This window comes from Syngnathus scovelli, chromosome 2 (genome assembly GCF_024217435.2).
Source record: "Syngnathus scovelli strain Florida chromosome 2, RoL_Ssco_1.2, whole genome shotgun sequence".
In the NCBI taxonomy this organism is placed as follows: Eukaryota; Metazoa; Chordata; class Actinopteri; order Syngnathiformes; family Syngnathidae; genus Syngnathus; species Syngnathus scovelli.
In genome coordinates, this window is record NC_090848.1 from 7330721 (window position 1) to 7353823 (window position 23103).

At 42.8% G+C, this 23103-nt stretch overlaps 1 protein-coding gene across 1 annotated transcript; it reads right to left on the bottom strand.

Annotated features, from left to right (window-relative positions):
- Nucleotides 1-2334: 2334 nt before the first annotated feature.
- Nucleotides 2335-16034, bottom strand: LOC125988739 (EMILIN-3). Its single transcript, XM_049754349.2, has 6 exons — nucleotides 15484-16034; nucleotides 7738-7860; nucleotides 5090-5409; nucleotides 4657-5003; nucleotides 4235-4582; nucleotides 2335-4024 (listed from the first exon to the last, which is right to left on the bottom strand). The coding sequence occupies exons 1-6, from the start codon at nucleotides 15654-15656 to the stop codon at nucleotides 2882-2884; spliced, it is 2454 nt and encodes an 817-aa protein (XP_049610306.1). The 5' UTR covers nucleotides 15657-16034; the 3' UTR covers nucleotides 2335-2881.
- Nucleotides 16035-23103: the final 7069 nt, after the last annotated feature.

Below are 23103 nucleotides of genomic sequence, written 5' to 3' on the forward strand. Positions count from 1 at the left end.
CAAAATCTGACATCATAAAATCAAGCTATGACACATTGCAATTGAACAATAGCATCTCGCCACTTCAAACGGGAAATTGCCACTGGCTGCCACTGAGCTGAGTGTGTTGATGTGTCATCAACATGTTGCAACAGAAAGGAGACAAAAGTAGAAGTCTTTGGAAATTCTGACTCCTTGTGAGAGACGAGCAAATTGCGCAAGAAGTCCTAACAACACTGAGCTGTTGGAATCCACATTGAAAAGTTCAGGGAAGGTCAAAGTTAAGTGACCTGTGAAGTTTAATGTGAATATTAGGTTCATCCTGAAATTCCACACAAAAGCTGAATACTGATAAAGTTTTATAAGAAGTTGCATACATCTCAAGCCAAAGACTCCTGATTAGAATTTTTGATCCAGTGTTCAGTTTTGTTCACGCCCTTCTCTATTCAAGAGAACTTTTCTGAGACAATGTCCTGACGCTAAACAGAAGACCAGCTGACTATGCACTTGTGTTGGCAGGTCAAACGCTCTCCCCCAATTGTTCATTTTATGGCTCCACCTAACCTCTAACTCTTCTAACACTCTAATATCCTCCATGCCTTTACCTCATGACCCACACCGTCATGTGACCGCACCCTGTGACTACAGTCTTGTGAGCGACATGTTTGGCAAAGCGATCTGATTTTCGCACAAGGAAACGTCATGTTTGTATTCAATAAACTCCATTACTTAATCTGGGCAGATGTTCGTCCAATTGCTTTGTTAAATGTCAACTGTACTGTGAATCATCTTCTTACATCTAATAAGATGTAAATGTTTGAACATTAGCAAAACCACAAAGAAGCTGACCTCCATAACCATAAAATCTAATCGTCCACATTCATGAGACACTTGAGAGCTGATCATCCAGATCACTTGGTCGACTGTCTTTTCAATTTTTGCCACAAATGATTGGAACACTGCAACAAAGAATTAAACTTACCTCATTCATTCCAATATTATTGATTAGTTAATGATGGATTTTGTAATTTAGTGATACTGAAAATATGTAACGATGCGAGTACCGGTGGTGGTGCTAGTTCTGAACCTTTTATTTACAATATGCTATGATGTCAAGTAGTTCATGTGAATATATAAGAATATTACATTGTATTGATTGTATTCAAATTATTATGTTTTTATCTTTGCTTTGTTTAACTCGGCTGTCTGCAGCCAGGTTGGCATTGCAAATATATGCTCTTAAATTCTATAGCTTAGCTGGATAAATGCAGGTGAAATAAAATGAATAAATATAATTAATCTTTTGTTATGACCCAAGTGTCAAAATCAGCAACAATTCCTGTGGAGGTAAATTGGAGTTTTGGATTGGCCTAGCCAGAGCGGAGATGAAAATGTGACCTGAAGGGCTGTGCACAGGAGATGGAGGTCATCAGAGTATTTGAAGCATTTTTGCAAGAAAGAGTGAAAGGAAATGCGCTCCGACAAACTTTTAGTTGCACACAGTCCTGTAGCCATAAAATATAAATTTGTACAAAGAAATATAATGTATGCTGTCTGTATATACAACTTTTAATTTATATAGTAATTATGCATATTTTTTACAATTTGTATCGGTAGTACGATTGACCGGCTATATCTCTGTAGCCATGTTTGTTAACTGTTCTGTGCATTGAACCTATTCCTGAGAACCAGCAGCCGTAGTCAATCCAAATCTTGGCTCATTATCCTGGTCATGGAACTGCCTGAAAATTGAGCTTCATGTTTTTGTTTTGTGAGTGGAAACAACATCCAAGGTCACTAAACCAGGTGTTAAGACTGGCTCTGTACTTTGATAAGCAACACAACCCTCATACGATACACTGGTGCCTTGAAACGAGTACAGTATGTTCCATGACTATGTTTGTGACTCGACGGGCGGACATACGGACGTAAAGTATCTCGTATCTAATGTAAAAACTTGCCAGTCGGGCCCCTCGTATCTCAAGTCACCATGCTACTACTAATATGCATTATAGTGGTCTCTATTGTGGTACATACACACGTACATTCATAAATGCCCATCAATGAATACCCTGTTTCCATTCATGCAAAGAGATAATGCAAGACTATTTCGCGTTAATATTGCTCCTTAATAAAATCATAATAAGACATGGCAAAACATCCCATAACAAAACCTTAAAATCTAATATGAACCGAATTTCTGCTTTGTCTCTCAACTGTTGGCCTTGGGGATGGATAAAATTATAATGAGTTAAATAGCGTAACTACAGCCCACATTTTGCTTGCTGTTATTACCCTCATTAATCAGACAATAACACTTACACGCTGCAATGTTCGTAAAGCTGCACAACGCTGGGGAGTTTGGGATTTTATTTCTCAGACAATAATGAGTTGTCTCCCATCTTTATAGTACAATGCAGAAGTTCACTAAAGCCTTGAAGCAATCATAAACAAATTCATACAACTGGAAAAATGGATATTTTTAACGTGTACAATCAGATGTTTACAGATATGTAAATAGCAACCACACTGATATAAAGACCACACAATTGTCAACACAGACGATATTGGGTGCAACTTATTAGTCCCAGGTTGCCCATTTTTTTTAGCATTCTCACACGTCTCATACAAACATATGATAACAATAGTTTTAACAATATGCACTTCATATAAGTTAAAATGATGAGAAACGTTGTAGCCAAATGCCCTGGAGATGAAAACATGGTTCAGCGCCACAGAAATCGGTATGTGTTGGAAATGTGTGTGCTTCTTCTCATAAGCAGGTCATCTGGAGGCACTGCGGTGGCAGGCTTACAAAAAATTGCTCTCACCGCTCCGATTTTTGCATGTATGGGGAGAGGCAGAAAACATTGATTCTTTTCAAGCCATTGTGGTTCAGATGCTACTGGTCTACTGTTGGGTTTGCTCCCTGCTTTGGCACATTGTCTCTGACTTCCCCTTTCACCTCAGCAAGCTGCTCTGAATGGACGTCGACCGCACCGTTCACCTGAGCTAGGTAGGAGTCCGAGTGTCTCTCAAGTTCTGCCCTGATCCTCTCCAAGTGCTCAGCCAGCTCCCCTAAACTTCTACACTGGCCCTCCACATGGCTCACTCTGCTATCAACGTCTTTCACCTCCTTCTGAACTTCTTTCGCCGTGGTCCGGCAGCCTTGAAGCCCGCCGGTGAGCTGTCTCTTCAAGGCCACGAGTTCTCCCTTCAGCTGGGCCAGACGCCTCTCTCCGGCCCCAAGGAGAGAGGCTTGGTGGCCCACTAGTTTGGTGATTCCCTGCACCTGATTGACGAGCTGCTGTTCCCGCTCTTCCCATGTGGAATTGGCATGGCCCACTTCACTTGCTATCAAACGAATCGAGTCCTTTAGTCCCTTGAGAGTGCGGTTCACAGAGTTGATGTTGACCTTCAGAAGGGTGATCTCGCCATAGACGGACTGGCCTGCCTCTTCCTGGGCTATCCGCAAGAGTAGGTTCTTCAGTGTACTGTTCAGGCGGTCCAGCTGGTCTGAATGAAAGTCCAGACGATTGGTCATCTTATTCTCCATGTCCTCACACTCCTCCTCCACTTCACCAACTCTGACACCCCCTGCTGGAGGAGTAGAAGGTGAGCAGGAGGTGCAGAGGAGCTCCAGGTCAACTAGGCGTTTTTCAATGCCATCCAGATTTCCATGTAATCTTCTCCTCACAGACTCGATATCTGTTTCCCGTGGTGGCACCACCTGGCCCTCCAACAGCGCTGGTGCCGTGGCATTGCTCAGCTCCTCCACAGCCACAATCACCCTTTCCTCCAGGGTCTTCAACTTGTCCTCCAGCATGTTCTTGAAGCCATCTAGGCCACCGGGCAACCTCGACACGCCATCCGCTTCACTCACCGTAGAATTTAGGCGGCCTTCCAGGTCCACCAAGCGGGTCTCAATCAACGTCTCTACGTGGATGTTCTGCTCCCTGAGTGCTGATTGAAGCTGTCGCTGTGATTCTGTGAGACCTTTAACGGACTCCTCCAGGAGCAGCACACGCTGAGAGAGGCTGTTCACCTGAAATGATCAAACACTGTTTAGATTGTCAAAAACCTCTTGAATTTGCATCTAATATTTTTGTCTTGTCAAAAAAACAAATAAGGAATGTATATATATTCTTTCGTTATCTGGTGTAACTCCAGTAAGGTATGTGGACATCCTGCACATAAAATCAAGGACATTCATATCAAACATTAATTTGGAACGTGATTATTTCTTTTTCATTACCTGTCCACAGCAGCTCTCTGTGAGCGTTAGGCCTTGGATCTGAGCCTGCAAAGAGCCCAACTCCGCCCTCAGTCCAGTTTCTCTCCCATCAAGGGACTGCTGCATCTGCTCTTGGCCATCCATGTGCTCCCTGTGACACTGTCTCTGCACAGCCCCGATCTTCTCATCGCACTGGTTCTCAAGACGAGAGAGTCGCTGTTCAAATCCATCCAGGATCTCAGCCTGGATCCCAGCCAGCTTGTCCTGGAGGATGCTGTCCAGGTGAATTGAACCGGGCCCAGGGATGGGCCTGCCTCTTGCTCCTTCCAGCAGTCTCTTGAGCTGCCCGTCATGGCCCAAGACCATTCCCTAAAGAGGCATACATTTCAATGAGATCGAGGAAAGGTATAGTAATGTTAAACTATTCAACACGTGGCACGAACCTGAATCTCCTCTAAAATGTGAGTCTTGGCTCGTAGCTCATCTTTGACTTCTGTCACCCTCCCAGCAAGATCTCCAAAACCATTGAAGCTTTCCTCCCCTCCCAATACGCCCGGAGTCCCTATTGGGAGCAACCCAAATCCCATGGCCGAGTCCGGCCTGCGTGGCGTGCCGGGCAGCAGCGACACCAGGATCTTGTTGGTGTCTTCCCGAAGAGACGTGCGCAGTCGCTCCTCGAGGCCGGCCACCGCCCCATTGAGAGTGTTGAGACCCAAAGTGAGGCGCCGTAGATCGTCCTCCATGTGGTCCAAACGTTCGCCACTCACTCCAGAAATCCCAAATTTGTTACCTGTATTTCCATTCATGAAAGAACAGTAGATGAAAGTGGGTCAGATGTGAAAGCACAAACGTTATTTAATCCTTATTCATTCTCACCAATATTTGGTTTTCCATTTCCGACAGGCAGCTGTCCATTGGGTATTGGTCTGTGATCATGTAGGTCGGGATAAGGTTTGCCTGGCTCCAGCTGTGCTCCTCCAGGTTTCTGGTCAACGGGGACTCTAGGACCCTGGGGAACCCCCGTAATCCCAGGGCGATGGGGCAAAGCTGCTCCCTTAAAAGTAGGTGTCACGTCAGGCAGTGAGGTGGGTCCATCATAACAGTTGTCTCCAGAGTAACCGGGGCAACATCTCCACTCCAGCTCAGTCACCGTTTTATAACCCACTTTGTATGTTGGTTTGTGGAAGGTCCTGTACCTAAAAGGGGAAACAAGTTCACCTTCAGGCATTATTTATGTTGTCTTGTCGTTTCAGACTACTAATTCAGTCTTTGTTTCAACTAATTATTGCAGGCGAGTCAGGGGAGGACAGAAAGACGAGAAGGGCATGGCAAAGATAACAGGATGTAGTCACTGTCTGTGGGATTAAACACGGATTAAGGGGGAGATCAAGAGATTAGTCAGAAGTGTAATGTAAATGATGTGGCTTTAGGACTAAGAGATTGAACCAGAGTCCTTATTGGAAGCTAGTGTTACCTTTTGTTAAGATTGAATTTCTTTTTGATCGTTTGATTTGGATTCAATATTGTCTCATCACACACTTGCACACACATATCCCCCCACACACACACTGATGTGAGTCATCTTTTTGGGAGGGAAAACCCACTCCTTTAATTTCCCCTGTGAGATACAGAATGTTATTACAAATGAGCCATTTTGGGCAAAGTCTTACTCACGAACAATATGCATGCGGAGTCAGATACCGCTTTTCCTCCTAATTTATTCAATGCTGGTGTATATTATTTACAAACACTATATATATTATATTTTATATACATATATGTATATATTATATATGTATATGTATATATATATATATATATATATATATATATATATATATATACATATATACATATATCGGCGTTCAACACCATCGCTCCTGACATCCTCCAACAGAAGCTCATCCAGCTTGCGGTGCCTGCCTCCACCTGTCAGTGGATCACCAGCTTCCTGACCAACAGGAGACAGCGTGTGAGGCTGGGGAGCATCACATCTGACACCCTGACCACCAACACTGGAGCCCCTCAGGGATGCGTCCTCTCCCCACTGCTCTTCTCCCTCTACACCAACGATTTCTCCGCAAGTGACTCTTCCGTGAAGCTCCTGAAGTATGCAGACGACACCACTCTCATCGGGCTGATCCAGAACGGTGATGAGACTGCGTACAGACAGGAGGTGGAGCGGCTGGTCCACTGGTGCAGCCAAAACCACCTGGACCTGAACCCGCTCAAGACCGTGGAGATGACAGTGGACTTCAGGCGAGTTCCTTCACCACTTTCACCCCTCACTATCCGCAGTAATACTATTCTCTCCACAGACACCTTCAAGTTCCTGGGAACCACAATCTCTCGGGACCTGAAATGGACCGGCCACATAGACTCTGTCCGGAAGAAGGCCCAGCAGAGGCTGTACTTCCTGAGACAGCTCAAGAAGTTCAACCTGCCACGGGAGCTGCTGAAGACCTTCTACACTGCCATCATCCAGTCTGTCCTCTGCACCTCCATCACTGTCTGGTTTGGATCGGCCTCCAAACAAGACAAGCACAGACTGCAACGGACAATAAGGACTGCAGAAAAGATAATTGGAATCAACCTCCCATCTATCCAAGACTTGTACCTGTCCAGGACCAGGAAACGTGCAAGTAACATCTCAACAGACCCTTCGCACCCAGGTTGCAGCCTGTTTGAACTACTCCCCTCCGGACGCCGTTATAGAGCTCTGTACACTAAAACCAGCAGACACAGAGACAGCTTCTTCCCCCAGGCTGTCGCTCTGATGAACTCACACCACTCTTAGAGTCTCAGAGTCATTACTGTGCAATAACATCCCGCTTGCCACACCTTTTTTGTCTACACTGTTTGTACTATGTGTCCTCTCTGCATCCATTGCAGCCTGGTCATCCTAGAAGAGGGACCCTCCCATCTGTGGTCTCTTCTCAAGGTTTCTCATTTCCCCTAGCTGGAGTTTTGAGTTTTTCCTTGCCTTCTTGGGAGTTTAAGATCAGGGGGTGTTTGAGAATATCTTTCGTTCTTCACATGTCCTGAGTGTTGTTGTTAGTCACCTAAATGTTGAACAGAGGCTGTGATTTACCGAAGTCAAATTCCTTGTTTGGCACGCTCAAACATGGCGAATAAAAAACTCTTGAATCTTGAATCTTGAATATATATACACCGGGGCACTAGATATATAGTATATAAATCTTCTACATATAATACATTTTCCACTTTCTAGATGACAGTGCGAGAGCGAGAGAGAGTGTGTGAGAGAGAGAGAGAGAGAGAGAGAGAGAGAGAGAGCGAGATACTGTACAAGGGACGAGTTGTATACAATTGAGACTAGCATTCAATAGTCCGTGAACTGCACAGTAGTCAATATTCCTCAGCCTGAATAGGTTTTTGACACCAGAGGGCAGCCTTGATGCAGTACAAACTCAAGCTTTTTTGTCACTCTTTCATGTAAGGTAATGGATGTAATATTACTCAGCACATTTTTCTTTGACAGGGACATTTGCGTGTCAACGTACATAATAACAGGGCACTTCTGCCCCCAGATGCATTTGATTGTGTACTCAGCCTTGACGTATGTGGCGACTCCATCCTGCATCGTGCACGTGACGTTCCTCTGGACCACATAGGCACAGTGGTTTCTGCAGGGAGAGGAAAGGGAAATTGGAATTTAATATTCCATAATACGATTCATCCAAAAGTCTTTTTTCTTTTCCAGCTTTATGTGATGACAATATGTCTTCCTAGGTACATCTACAGTTCAGCTCTTAGACTAGTTAGATTTGTCCCACCACGGAGTCATTACCCGTAAAGTACTTCCAATAGTTTTTGTATCCTGCTGGACCGAAAACCTTCTCTCCTTCCCTCGTCATTGCCAGAAGAGCGATTCCAACACCAAAATGATCCTCTGTGCAGCATCGGAAATTATTTTCTGCAATCTTGAGACTCTCATGTGAACACTTTCTCTCAGTCAATGGGGAGTATTTAGCAATACATGTGGCCCTTAATATTGCTCTGCAGCTGTTACAGAGCAGGAAGGCCGTGTTTTTGGAGGAGCAGAGAGGAACACGGGGGCCGAGCAGGCCCAACATGTTCTGAGTTAACAGGTTAAGAGGGTGAACAGGCAGGATTGCCTTTTACAATCTGCGAGGAAATTTTCCCTGCTAATCACTAACTGTGCTGACAGTGTTTGCGTGTCCTCAATTATCTCATGTGCAGAAAAAGGGGGCCTGGAGGGACAGCTGATATTGACCCATATCAATGACAAAACAATGCTTTATATGATGCAAAGACACTGCCTTAGGAATCTCCTTCTTGTGCAAGATCCCATTCAACACAATTTTATAGTGATGGCCAGGAGTACAGTCATCGGAAGTATGTCCATGCAAATAGGTCAGCTGTCCATGTAGATTTACAGCAACAGGAAGCATCGTGATGTATGTGTGTGTGGTTGCGGGTTGACAAAATACCTCCCTGGGCTTACCGCTGATTAGGAGCAGGCGCAACATGTGCAAATGCTAAGTGTTACTCTTTGACTGTTTTCACGCATCTGTCAAAGTGTTTCGCATCTGTGGGTGGTATTTTATTGTTGTGTCTTGTATAGAGGCCTTTACAACCTGATCATGCTGGAAGCGGGATCCCTCTCCAGGAATTTTTGTCAACTCTGGGTTTGGGAAGCCCTTTGAGGGGACTTTATGATTAGAGATGTTTAAATAAACTTGACTTGCCCTAACATTTGCAGAAAGAGAGACATCCTACTTTTATTAGTTGCACATGCACACACAGGTGTAAGCACACAATGTATTTTCATATCTCAGGACACACATGCTTTATTTCTACAAATAGCAAATCATTCTTAATGTTCTCAAACTAACTGCTTATTTTGTCTGCTTCGGTGAAGAGGGAGAATAGATGACCTCCCTTATCCGGAATGATCTAAGATTAGATGTATATGAGGACAGATATAAGCTAATTCCTCTGGGAGCTATTTTCATACATGAGTTCAAAACTAATATAGCTCAAGGAGACTGCTGTTCGAAAGTATATATGACATTTGCGTTTGTGATCATGGGTGACAAATGAGAATGAGAGGCCGCATATGATTATTCGATAAGCGTAAAAAACTAAGGCATGGAGAAGCTCTCAATTTATTGTCAGGGTCTGGCAGTGTGATGCGTAAGAAGGGGGGGGGGTTAGGTCAGGACGCTTGTAGAAAAAAGCTGTCAGTTCACCTAATAAATACTAAAAATAACTGCTGCTGTTTAGAAATGATCTAAACTGTCTACCGGGATCTTATTCCACTTCTCTCTTTGCCAGTAGTGACTGAGCACACAAGAGATCCATTTGGGGAAAGCAGAAAGAAGGTAATTGATAATTTACTGTGTCTTTCAAGGAACACGTCAGATGAACAATCCGTCAGATGTAAAAGGGTCACTAGACTTTTGGAATTTGGCAGCTACTTCTTTTTCACAATTTATTATGCAATTGTTTAAGTGACAAAGTTGCTCAAATTATTTGGGGGGAAATCTTATTCATTATTTGCTCCCACTATATTAGACAAAGTTAAAAAAAAGCTCAACAGTGAGCTGCTGTTCTCACCGCACTGTGACTCAGCAAACTGCACAAATCTGAGTTGATTTTCACTGAGGATAAATAATATATGCACGTGAGTATTTTATATTATCTGTCTACATGTTGTGTTGTGCACCCTTTTCATTCAAACATTTGTCGCCACAAGGGTGATGTCTCACTCTGTGCTACGGTTTGTTTCTTGAAGATTTCATAAATCGGGTCACTCAAGGCCCTACTGTAGTCTTCAAGTCTGCCCATTTACAGCAGCACACAAGTTTTCAAGACTTAACATTTCACGATTGTAGAAATGTGCCTGTACCTGTCATTATATTAAAAACACCAGGTCCGCATGCTATCAGAACCACCCAACTGACCTCATGGTAAAAGTAATTCTCAAGTGAATGAAACTGTCCTCCCAACCATGGCAGGCCATACTGGCTTCAACTCCAATCAACAAAAAAACACTCCTCGCCTCCCTCTGCCACGCCAGGAGAAACACGCTTCCCGGTTTCCCTCGTCTCCGAGGCCTACGCAAAAATATTGTCCTTCGTCACTTGTCTTTTTTTTTTGCACCACGAGCCCCATCCCACTGTAAATATTTCCAGTCTAGCATTACACTTGTAAGCTGGCTCCCATGGGGAGAGCTGAATTCCTATCTTGAAATTTCACGTGCAGTGTTTTTGGCAAATATTGCTGCTGGACCTCCTCCCCCTGCATGCCCCCAAACCACCCACCTTCCAAACTCCGCCCCACCTTTCCACACATTTCTGTCGTCCCTCCTAAAAATCTGCAGACAATCCTGTTTTGATTAGGGACACATGCACACTGTCCCGACTTTACCAATGTTTGTCATTTTGCTCGTCTGATGACTTGAGATATTCTTGTCCTCTAGTTTTTTTTTTTTTTTCTGATGTTCTCTGAGCTTCTCCTTTCTTTGTGTTTTGACAGCTTGGCACCAAAGAGCCCACCTTATTGCCTCACCTCTCACCTGCAGGGTTCTTGACTCTGTGAATGAACCCTGACGCTTTATGACAGGAGTGGTCTGCATTGAAAACTAAATAAATCTTTAATGGTTCCTTAAACAATTGATAAGGAGCTGACTCTTGAGGTTCTTGATTAGAGTTAACACATTTCACCCACCCAGTTTAAAGGCCAAGAGGATCATTTCGTCAACTGATTACACTTCAAGTCACTTGGGTGTCTTACATTTTTGGTTACATGCTCATAAAGATCGAGGGTCGGTTTGTACACTTTGTGACATCAAAGTTGTCCAGTGTATATTTATTTTCCTCTTTTTTCCATATGGTGTTTGGTTTACATAATTGCATTTGATATGAGTCAGCAAAGCTTTTCTCTGTTTGAGCTTTCTGCTACTTTACAACAACATATGATGCTTAAACCACACACCATTGACTTTTTTCTTTATTATCCTCAGGCATTTGGCAAAGCAGATAATCTTCTTAGAGTAAGAATACTTCTCAGTGTTACTAGAAAAAAAAGAGGTTACAAATTGGACTTGCTAATGAGGATTACTGCTTTTGTGTTGACTGTGGGAGTGTAACCAAAACCAGTGGAATGTCATGCTTTGAATTCTTCATTTGGTCCTGAATCAAGCAGGACAACTTTTGGAGATTGAAACTATAATATTGCACAAAATATATGTATGATATACTTGTATGAGCAATTCTATACAGTTAATTTCTTTAAAAAAAAAAAGATATTGTAACAATTTGCTTACTTAGTTTAGCGTAGCTCATTGTTATGCAAATTGCTATGCTTTGTTTATTGTTCAACTTTTACATTTAAAAAAATATAGAATATAGAAAGACAGAGGGTCTCACTGCCTGTTTATAGGAAGTAACCTATTGCTTGCGCCAAAAATGATGCAGTCGACGAAGCGGTGAGTTCAGACAATAATCAGCGCCAGACATTTTCAAAGTTGTTTTTATCTGCACTTTCCCACATGTATTTGTAAAACTAGCCTCGTAGTGCTTCAGATAAATAAATAACTTGGCCACTTCTTTCATGTCGGTCACAGACTAAATTCAAAGATACAGTAAGCGGGTGAGGAGCTTAAGCCTAACAACTGCAGGGAGGGGGAAACATTCACCCAGCTCCGTTCAAAGGTAAGAAAAACTTTCCTGGCCACATCAATGCAATGCACAGATCTGCACTTTAGCCCTTGTTTATTTATGTTAAGCTGAGCTATGATCCGCAGATTCATATTTAAAGGAAACATATGTGCCATTAGTAGGAACTCAGCCTATGGGCAACTTTCCCACACTCTTGCTGCTTTAAATAGCCTATTTGTCCCAGTGGCTTGAAATAAAAATTGATGAATCAGTATCATCTAGTGTCATGTTGGCGTACGGGCATGACAGCATGTCCATCATCAGTTGTAAATTAACCACAAAGCTCATTCAAATTCTAAAGATGTTATCAACACAGAGGGTGGTGAAAGCAGAACATTTGATGAAATATAGCTGTGAGGTGACCTGGGAATTTTACTAACCAGCCTTTGTGACCTCTAGCTGGAAACTGACTCCATTCTTGCTCTCCAGTGGACACTCAACCCAAACTTACATCTTCAACCAATGACCCTTGACCTTAACCACCTTTGTGTTGTTCCCCCCCACCCCACCCGAGTTCTACCCTCTGGTCTCTGTCCCATATATCAATGAGAAGTCCTTGGCTAGATTTCTGGTGTGTGGCATCTGCTGGAATCCTAATTGATCTGCACAGCCCACAAACCAGGCAGGGGACAATGTTCCACCTGTTGTTTATTTAGTCCTCCGCTGGTGTGTTGTCATGATGACAGATGAGCGGGATGTGCTGCATACTTTTTTTTTTTTTTCTTAGCCTCACTCTTCCTGTAAATGGCTGTAATGATCTTTTTTAACTTTACAGGGTCAGACATATTTAAATATATGTGACCATGGTCTTTTAATGGAACAATGTAACCAAGTAGTAACACACAACACTTTAGCACACAATTGCATTGCCATACACTTTGACACGGGTTATTTTTTAATACTCTATCCCTTCCATTAGGGGCAACATAGCGGATTTATTTCTAGCGGTGGTGTTATTCTGTTGTGCCCTCGGGTCCAACTATGGTCAAGGTGGGTTAACACCTCTATTATAACGGCTATAGTTAGACTTGCAAGCACATGTACAGGATTGTCACCCTCACGGCAAGCAATTACTGACTATTATAGATCAAAAAAAGTATCTATAAATTTAGGTTCGTCTGTCAATCAAAAGTGGGTAGTGTCAAAAGGTACAAGGTAAAAATTGTAAGCCTTGCAGGCTCAATTAATGAGTCTATTTTGATCAGAGTTGAGTAATATTATTTTATGCTCTAGTGCAGGGGTCATGGACACCGTGTAGTCAGTTCCAAATGATCACATGAGTTGCCTGCAGGCCTTTTCTAAAATTGGCTTATCACTGGTGGGACATTTTGTGAGGATTGTTGGGGAAGTGATCATCTGAAAAGGTAAAAACTGACAAGAGATATGTAAAAATAAAGTGTTGCATATTGATCTTTTCTGTTTCTTATTTTTTGTCAAAAATCATGAACATGATCAGTGTCTTCACAAGACAAGTCAAGTCGTAACAGAATAATATTAAAATGAATTTGATTATTTTTTTAATTTTGGAAGTGTGTGTCAGACTGCGAGCCAATCAGTACCCAAACAGCTTCAAAAAGTTCATGACTCCTGCTGTAGATGATTATAATGATAAGTCTAATCGCTATATTAAAATTATAGCTCTATTTGAAATTGTTGAGGTCTGATCCCAGGATCCTGGGATGTGGAATGCCATCTCTCTGGCAACAAAGGAGCCAGGCTGAGAGTTGAGAGCACACTATCCAATTAAGGTGAATTTGAGGTGAATATACAATGGTATCCTACTTTTTTATCTCGTAATTGTGGGAATTTCAAGCATGTCCATGTTCCTTACGACAAGAAAAGTACGGGCAAATATCTGTCTTGTGACCACTTAGCGAAGATTTGCGACCTTGAACGTACCCTGACGAGAATGTAACACTTGCCAGCCCTCAGTGAGTTGGGCCTGTAAATTAATATTGGAGTCCTGATCCCTTTGAGCAGGAAACAGTTGCGAGTGTTTTGGGGAATGCTACATTCTCATCAGTTTGTTCAAGGTTGCAAATGTTGGCCAAACGTTCACCCACAGTTTTGGTGATTTTTTTCAGGCAATCGTCTGTCAACTGTTTGACGAACATTTCCAGTGACGTTTGGACTCCACCAAGAAGATATGGTTCTGCTGACATCATCGAATCTGCATTTGTCATGGCGAAGAAGTAGCTGAGCTGAAACGGCAAGTTCTCGATTTCTTGATCGATCTATGTTCCAACCCTCACCACAATCTGTGGGTTGTGACTGAAAGAACAATGCTGAACTGGGTTTCTCTCCCCTAGAGATGGGGTCAGATGCTTGGTCATCTGGAAGGGGTTCTTGATGAGGTGGCGTTGGCATCTGGTTGGATTGTCTCATGGACACCTCCATGGTGAGGTGTTCTGGGCACATCCCAATGTGAGGAAGACCCAAGACATTGGAGAGATTATACCTCTCAGCTGCCTCATGGATGTCCTTGGAGGAGCTGGATGAAGTGGCTGGGAAGAGGAAAGTCTAGAGGTAAGGCTTCCCTGCTTAGATTACTGGCTCAGTGACTTAACCAGATAAGCAGAAGAAAATGGATTGATAGCTGCATGGATGGGTGGAAATTCTTCAAACGCTAAAAGCATATAGAGAATAATTATGTATTTGGTGATATTTGGTGACCGCAAGTTGTTTAGCACTTCAATACTGGATGGATTTCTCCAAGTTGAAATTTGGTTTGTTCTGAAAGGCATGGATGAAACCTATGCATAATGCTGACTTCAGGTTGAGGGATGCTGCATTGTCCCAATTTGCAAGAGGTGAGTGCACAAGGCAATATTTTAAGGCAGTTTGAGTGAAGCAGCAGGTAGCTGAGGAGCTGTCCAAAGCCATAACCATTCTCAGGGGAAGCCAAGCAAAAGAGACAGGAAGGGGGAGGAAAACAAAGCCAAACATAAGCTATCTCTATCCAGCAAAACATATATCACAGATCTGTTCCAGCTCACAACTGCATGACGTTCAAATTGACGTAATGGTTCTCTGCTCATGTGCTGCAACCGCCCAAAACACATCAGGCCGGAATACAAGGCATGTGACAGGAATGAGTTTTCGTCACCTCATTTAAAAGATGCAAGGCAACTATTGTAGGGACACTCGTAATCTGCTCTCTCCTGATATTTCTATTGATTGCTTGCACCCCTCCTTTCTGGCACAGGGGTGCTCAGCTGTACTTTAAGAAGTCCATCTAATGGAGTCTCCCCAGACACCCACCCACCTAACACACACACACGCACACACACACGCAGAGTGAAGAATCACTTCAGATGTCATCAGCTCATGTGCCAGCAAGACCAAAACATGGGCTTTCTTTGCCAATGTTGCTCTTAAATATTGTTCCCCCCTCCCAAGTTCATCTGGTATTAGGTATGAAGTATCAAAAAAATAAAGGAGGGCAAAAAAGAGCATCAATTCAAGGACAAATTACAAAGCTCTACTTTTGCGAAGAAATACTCAACGTTCTCGTGTAAAGATGAATGACAATGACACCTATGTGTAAAGGCGAGCACTTACTTGTGTCTGGTCATAGGCTTGTTTGGAGTGTGTCCAGCCTTGAACATGTTGTATCTGTGTCCATAAAAAGGATTGACATGACCTCCATAGAAAGTTCCTTTGCTGTCCACTACAAAGATTAACACTCCCAGGAGACAGACAGGCGTGAGCACCTGGTGCAACTTGACGTTCATTGTTTTGGCTTGCCTTACTATTAATCCCACAGTCTGGAAAAGAAGGTTGGTTGTAGAAGGAATGAAGGCTGACGAGTAAGAGCTTTTTAGGCTCCTCGGGGTGCTGTGCTGAAGTTCCTTAGACTTTGTGCAGTCTTTTTCAGTGCGCCCTTAAGGAGACGTGGAGTCCAAACAGATGTCACTCCAGCAGCATCTCGCCTGTGTCGCTTTCCGCTCGTACACTAACCCCACCGTGCACACATTGGACGGATTGCGGAGGAAGGAGGCTTGTGGGGCTCAAGAGGGAGGAGGGAGAACAGCACAAAGGTGTGCTGGAGGAGGGCAGAGGAGAGAGATAGTGAGGGTGTCTCCAGAAAATGTTTGAGCTACACACATATATGCACACACACACACACACATGTGCGTGTGTGTGTGGGGGGGGGGGGGGGACTTGCAGTTGAGGCTCAGCCCTCCTTATACACGGCACGATGCATGAATGAATGTGGGTGTGCGCAAGAGGCAGCATCTGAAGGGGGAAGGCAGACAGGCAGACCTCATTTGCATAACCCACCCCAAGTCCAGCTTGGCTTCACCACACCAGCAATAGGAGGAGGAATTGATGTTTTATCCCATAGTTCTGTATTTACTATATTTAACTTTTAGTGATGGCCCATTGCAACTCATCGGTCACAATTGTGATCAACAATGTGATGCATTTATCAATGCATGTACGAAAGTTCCTCTATCCATACCCAACAACAAAGGGTTTGAAATAAACAAAAAACATGGTAGCCTACCAAAAAAAAAAAAAAAATCATAGAGCTAAGTGACATCAGAAGTCCTAATCCGAGTTAGGGTTATAAACAGAGGTTGAATCGGGGCAACTGTACTTCTTGTTTTAGAATTCAATAATTAAATACACCAGTTGGAAAGCAGATTTGAATAAACCAAAAATTAAAGAAAGGCAAAGGCATGTCATAACACATGAAATACTGAACCTTTGTGAAACCAGTTATAAAAATCTATCTGTAATAATCATAATCTTTAATCAGTGCGGTTATGTTTCAACCCAAATTTAGTTTGCACATTTTAAACAGATCTGTCCTGAGTTTCAGCTTTAATCTTTGAGTGACTATATACTAAGGTGTACTTTCAGCAAAGCTCATTGGCCCATGAAGGAGCTCGATTGCACGGCTGAGTTCCTCAATCACGACTGTAAAGACTCTGTTTCCACTTGACGTCATGGTCTCATTATGGCGCTAGTCTTTGCCAGGATATCTGGCTTCATTTGTGCACAGTGGCAGCAAGTAGAGAGAGACATGCCGTGGCAAGACAGGGAGCTCTGAAAATGTGACATCATTTGAAATATGAACATGCGAGTAATGACAAATGAAAGTAAATGAAAATCACTTTGAAAAAGAAAATTATATGCATCAAAATCCCCCCCATAAAACATTCAACAGATTTGTTTGAGCATCTACATTTTCACAGCTACAGCATGTCATTCAAAAAAGCCAAACTTTAAACCACTGATGGAGGACACGCTGAAGATATTGCAAAAGAAGTCCAAGCCTGATTTAAAATAGGGGGAAAAAGCAAACTCTGAGAGGGTCAGAAGCAGGTGTCTGAAGTGGCCTATTTGTTTGCACAGTTGGTTTAGCGGGTCGTTCTCACCTGGCTGCGGGTTGCGCTCCATTTAACCTGCTCTCTTTACTCTCCATTTACAGGTCAGCGTGAAAGGAAAACACAACATCAAAAGGGCACATCACATAAGTGGGTGAGTTTCCCAAAGCATTTTATAAAAGCACTTAAAAACACAACTGGGGGATAAACCACTGAAAAGATTTTGGAGACTTTACATCCTTTCATCCACATTATGGGATTCCGTCGACTCCGATGCTGTTCATTTCCTCAGATTAAGCTTTTTAAACTTCAAGAGCATATATGTGGAGCTTCTGGTCGCGTCTCGCGTCCTCCCGAAGATTCATTCTGACATCCGAGAAGCTGTGACAGTACCAGCACATAAGAAATGATTCCTTTGTGAAGTTTTCTTTTCTGGAAAACATTTTATAAGGAAATAACAAGGTTGCGGCCTACACTATGACACGGATGTGGTGTCCAGATGTGAAGGAAAATATTCCAATATGGGAGTTAAATAATACAGCACATCAACTCGTCACTCAATAAATATTGCAAAAATGTTCTTTTGTTGATAAGTTGCTGCAGCCAAAGTGTTTTTTGTTTAAACCTGTGCGTTAATGGCACATAAATTGTTGACCTAACCCTCCCATGACCCTTCATTGTTCACGGAGTGAGATTCTTGTTGGACTTTAACAGCAGAACATCCTCATTTTTCATGTAGAGCTCCTTTGAGTACAGTAACTTAGCAAGTACTATGTTAATGCCAAATTAAATGTACTTCTTAACAAGCGATTGGCAGTGGTGTGGCCTTTTGAGATGGATGATCCCAACATCACTGACTCCACAATCGGAACATCAGTCGGGAATAATGAGCCGATTAGTGTTGAGAGATCGTGATGAGTAATGGAAGGCTACTATTCGAGGCTGTCACAAAAATAAGAGCCGAGCTACTGTCACAGGAAGAAATAAAATAAGGTTGAACCACGGGATTTTTGCAAAGGTCAAAAGTTTCTTCCTGTCATGAAAACAGCTCCTTGTTTCCACAATGGGACCAGGAGGATATGAACTCATAAAGATGTAGGTGTGGGAATGGAATGGCATTTAAGAGTGAGCGCGCGCACACACACACACACACACGCACGCACACACACACACACCAGTGACCACTTCATCTGTCTTGGTCCACATACGTTCTCCAGCATATCACCATGTTGTTATCAGGTATGTGCCAGTGTTTACTGTGTCTGCTGCTCTTCAAATAGGAGCGTACGCAGGTCGACTGCACAACAAAGAGAAGGTTGTGCGTCTGTTATATCTGTGAGGTGCTTCGCTCAGTCCTCGTGGCCTCTGCGGCATCTTGACTGCGAAGACTTGGCAACTGTTGCTGCTCTAGTGTGACACGGAAACAATCCAGAAACCTTCCGGACATTCATAAATATAAAATCAGAATACTTGCTGTTGTCTTCCAATGAAAAAAACAGTCTAAATATCGCATTTAAATGAGGGACTTTGATTCTCAAAGCTAAGTGTGGTACTCATACAACTCATGGTACGCAGAAAACCACAGAATTAAATACAAATAAATGTATAACATTTTAATCATAAATACAATCAAAGAAATTCAATAGACAGATATTTCATTCATTAATTTCTTCATTCATTAAATTATAACTCAATTAAAACACAATATGTACACATATGAAGACAAACGCACAAATTAAAGTTGCAAAAGTCTTGCAAAAAAGAAATATATATATGTCTTGTTACTGAATTACATATCATTTTTAGACTTGTAACAAAAGCGGCCATTGTAAGACATAGTACCAAATTGACATCATCATTCCTCCACGTTAATCTCTATATCAACGGAAATTCAATACAGATTGAAAATGTTAAGCAGTCGCCGTGTATTAACAGACTTGATCTAACTACATGAGCAAAATAACAGCGCTGTTCTCCAACAGCAGCCGCTTTATGAGGCCTATATGATTTAGGGGTCATATGAAGCATGAGCTCATAGCCACTTATTCACGCTTTGCCAAATGCGGTTGGTGCAACACGAAATTACATTGGCGCTGTAATCAATGCTGGCGCTCGGCATCCAACGCACAGGCATCGCTCTCCTCAAGTGGCTTCAATAGTCTGCATCCATGCACTCTCCACATCTGCTTTACATCTCAGCAAAACCACCAGCAACAGCACCCACAGCAGATCAGTCATTACACACACACACACACACACACACACGCGCAAGCGCACGCACGCACACACACACTCGCACACACACACACACACACACAAAACTTTTATTTGATTTTCTGGAATCCCATAGTGGTGCCTTAAGATATGACTTTAATTAACTCCGTGACCACGCTCAAAAAACACCCATATCTCAAATCATCTTGTGAAATGCCATTAAATGGTGTTTTTGTTTTTTAATTAGGAAAAATGTCACGCAATAATATTGTACTTCATGAAAGTATAACAACATAGAATAGAATGCAAAGAACTTAAAAGATTGTGTGATTGTGTATAATTCAATGCTGCAATCCAATTCATTGTACCGCTCCTTGTGATGTGCCCAACGTGGCCACCTGGGGGCAGTATAATCTACTCATGCCGATGCAAACGAAGATGAGCACTTTTTCTACTAGTACACAGAGAAACTCGGTAAAATGTAGAAGATAGGGGGAAAAAAACAGATCATAACAGCTCGTAAGTCAGCTTCTCAGCTCCTCATGCATCGCTCTTACCTAGAGAAACAGAAGCACAATATTTACTCTCCCCAGCAACATTTCTGAAGTCTTAACCTGATGTTGAGGTTTAAAAGTGTGTGCGCGTGTGTTCCGGGCCTCTGCACAGTGGGATTGCAGGTTAAATTACTCAGGCGGCGTTTTATTGTCAATACCACAAATCTGGTGGGCAGCGGCATGCAGAAAATACGAGGTGTGCTGAGATGAACTCACGCACACAGTGAAGGCCTTGTTTCCTCGGCAAATGTGTTTCCAGTTGTGAGGCAATTAAAGGAAAGTTTACTGGCCAGCGACGCAGCCTTCTCTGGCAATAACTCAGTGCTGCAGGTTTGCCCATCACGGAGATGGGCACAGTTAAGTATAAACACAAGAATACAGACTACTTATGTGCACATGCACATTTACAGGCAGAGGAAAACAGGTGCAGAGTGCTTACAACCAAAATTCCAAAATTGGTTTCATGAAATTGTATTCACTTATTGTCAACGTTTCTTAGTGTTTCTCATGGTTGTGCTGCTTCCAGCGCCTTGATGTGAATGTTAAATTTCAGCTTCTTTTTGCTCCCGTCAAGGTAATCCGCCTGTGCTCTCCAGAATCAGTAGCACTCAGACTATTATGCCAACATGCCAGTTGCTGACAACCTCCTGCATGGACCCTGAGTGTGGACCAAAGATGTGAGTGGTTCCTTTCAATGTTCTGTTGTATTTTGGTGCTTAATGAAGCATAAACAGAAACATTCATCTGCTGCAGCTGCACATCCGAGCAGAATTAAACATGAAGTCATTCAGTATAAAACAGAAGGCCATTGTTCGTTAAACATGCAGAAAGCTTTTGGCAGCCAATGGGTTTGAGAAGAAGAGTGTGCAACCGCACGGAGGTGTGAAATGAAGACCTGCAGGCGACAGACTGCAACCACACGGTGAGTAAACCACACGGTGAGTAAACCACACAGTGCTGCTTGATTCACATGGCTACGGAAGATGCTGAGGTCAAACCAGTCAGTCAGTAATCCTTTTTCCATGTCAGATCAGATTTATATATGAAAAACAAATCAGACTGGTTCTATGATTTTCTCCAAAAGGTTCTGTGAGAGAAACACTTTGAAACAGTGAACCAACAATAGTCTGTCATGTCTCGTCCCCAGCCGTTTTACTATGTGTCTGTTGTCATGGTTTCTGTGTGTGTGCTCGCCCCTCCCCTCCTGTGTGCCCATGATTAGTGTGATCAGTCTCATCTGCCTCTTGTTACCTGTCGTGTATTTAAGTCCTGTCTGCCCCTCGCGCCCCGACGGATCATTGTTGTGGTCACGTCTTTTGTTTCACATCCCTGTAGGTCAGTCCTCTTGTTTTGTTAAGTCATGTTAGTTTGCCGAGTCTGTTAGTTTAATTGTACTAAGTTCATCTTGTTTTTCCTTTTTTTAATCACTTCACTGGTTTCTTTTCTATCAAACAAATTGTTTTAGGTTCATTACCTGACATGTTTCGGCGGTTTCTTCCACCTTCATCAGAGTTGAAGGCTTCATCAGAGCCCTCTGCTAGGGCAGAGTTAAACACTCTGATGAAGGCGGAAGAAACCACCGAAACATGTCAGGTAATGAACCTAAAACAGTTTGTTTGATAGAAAAGAAACCAGTGAAGTGAGTCTGTTAGTTTGTTTTCTTCAATAAACCCTGGTCCAAGCTGCACTTGGTCGCCCTGCTCCATTCCATCCGTGACATCCGTCTTTCTAAAGGGGTTCATATCTGCCATTTCTGTCGTTTGCTACCATGTCTTTCTTGAATTCTCTGGTGTTTCTCATTATCTTTGAAATTCATTGAACTATGGCACAAAATTCTATTGCCATCTCCTACTTCCTGGTAAGATTGGACACATGGCCCTTTTCATTCTTTGTTTGAGGTCTTTTTTTGTGCGTGCGATGTTTCTCATCTTTGGCTTTGTCAAATGGTAACTTGTTTTACTCTTTGGTAGCTTATTGCAGATTCACGTATTAAATTACTTTTGTAAACAAAAGACCAGCAGCATCTAAATGGTTGAATTAAAAAAAAAAAAAAAAAGTCTTATGAAAGCTAGGGCAAACAAAAACAAGGTTTCCCTTAGTTTCAGTATAATCCTGTATAGATGAAGTAGGATAAGAACTCAATGCTGGATGTGTCCTCTACGCTGCAACAAGACGTGTCCCATGATGGCGCCGAGAGTGTGTGAACTGACATAAGTGCCTCCATGTGTGAAAGAAGTGGTCGACACCTTTACTTCATTTACCCTGGAACTTTTCCAGCAACAGAAAATGACACATGTGATGAAGGATTATTGATATTTGGAGAGACTTGAAAGGGGGTTCCTCAGTATTTGGCCTGCTCGGGGTCAACGGGTTTAAGGGTTTTTCACGTGGCTTGATGTGCAGAGTGGTAGAAGACTTGGCGATTGCATCCATTTTTTTGGGATGTTCACGCCTGACTGAAATAACTTTGCCCCCCTCTTCAACTACTGTTAGTACAAGTGTCCCACTTTATTTCAGTGGAAGTTATCACCCTAAAAAAGAACATAAATCAATCTAAATACAGGTACTTTTGCGGTAAGTCGGCCTTATCTTATCTGTGGTTAGCGTAAAGCACAATAGCAGCCTTGTGGGCTTGTGTGTTTTCTTTCCTGCCGCAAACAAAAGAAACAGGTCAATCACCCTTACAACTTTGTGTGCTGCTTGTGGAAGTATTTGTGTGTCCTTATTTGTGTAAATGACATTGTATGATTTTCCCACACACACCGGGAGGTCGATAGTGCTTCACAAGGCCAACTGGGGGACGGGTCTATTGACGCAACTATAGGCTGAGAAAAATTTCCACCATCTGTTAATAGCCGCAGTTGTTAGTGTTAGCATTTTCTCAAACTTTCGGACATGGTCCAACATAACGCCCACAAATAATTACTCATAATCACAATAAGATGTCCAGAGAATCATTGACCGGTACCAACCGTTTTTCCCGTGTTGGCAAACTGAGAAGTTTCAGTCGATAACAACCCAACACCACCCAGCCAATTATGTCCGGTCCGCATGCAAAAACACTGTTGGGTTCCCGA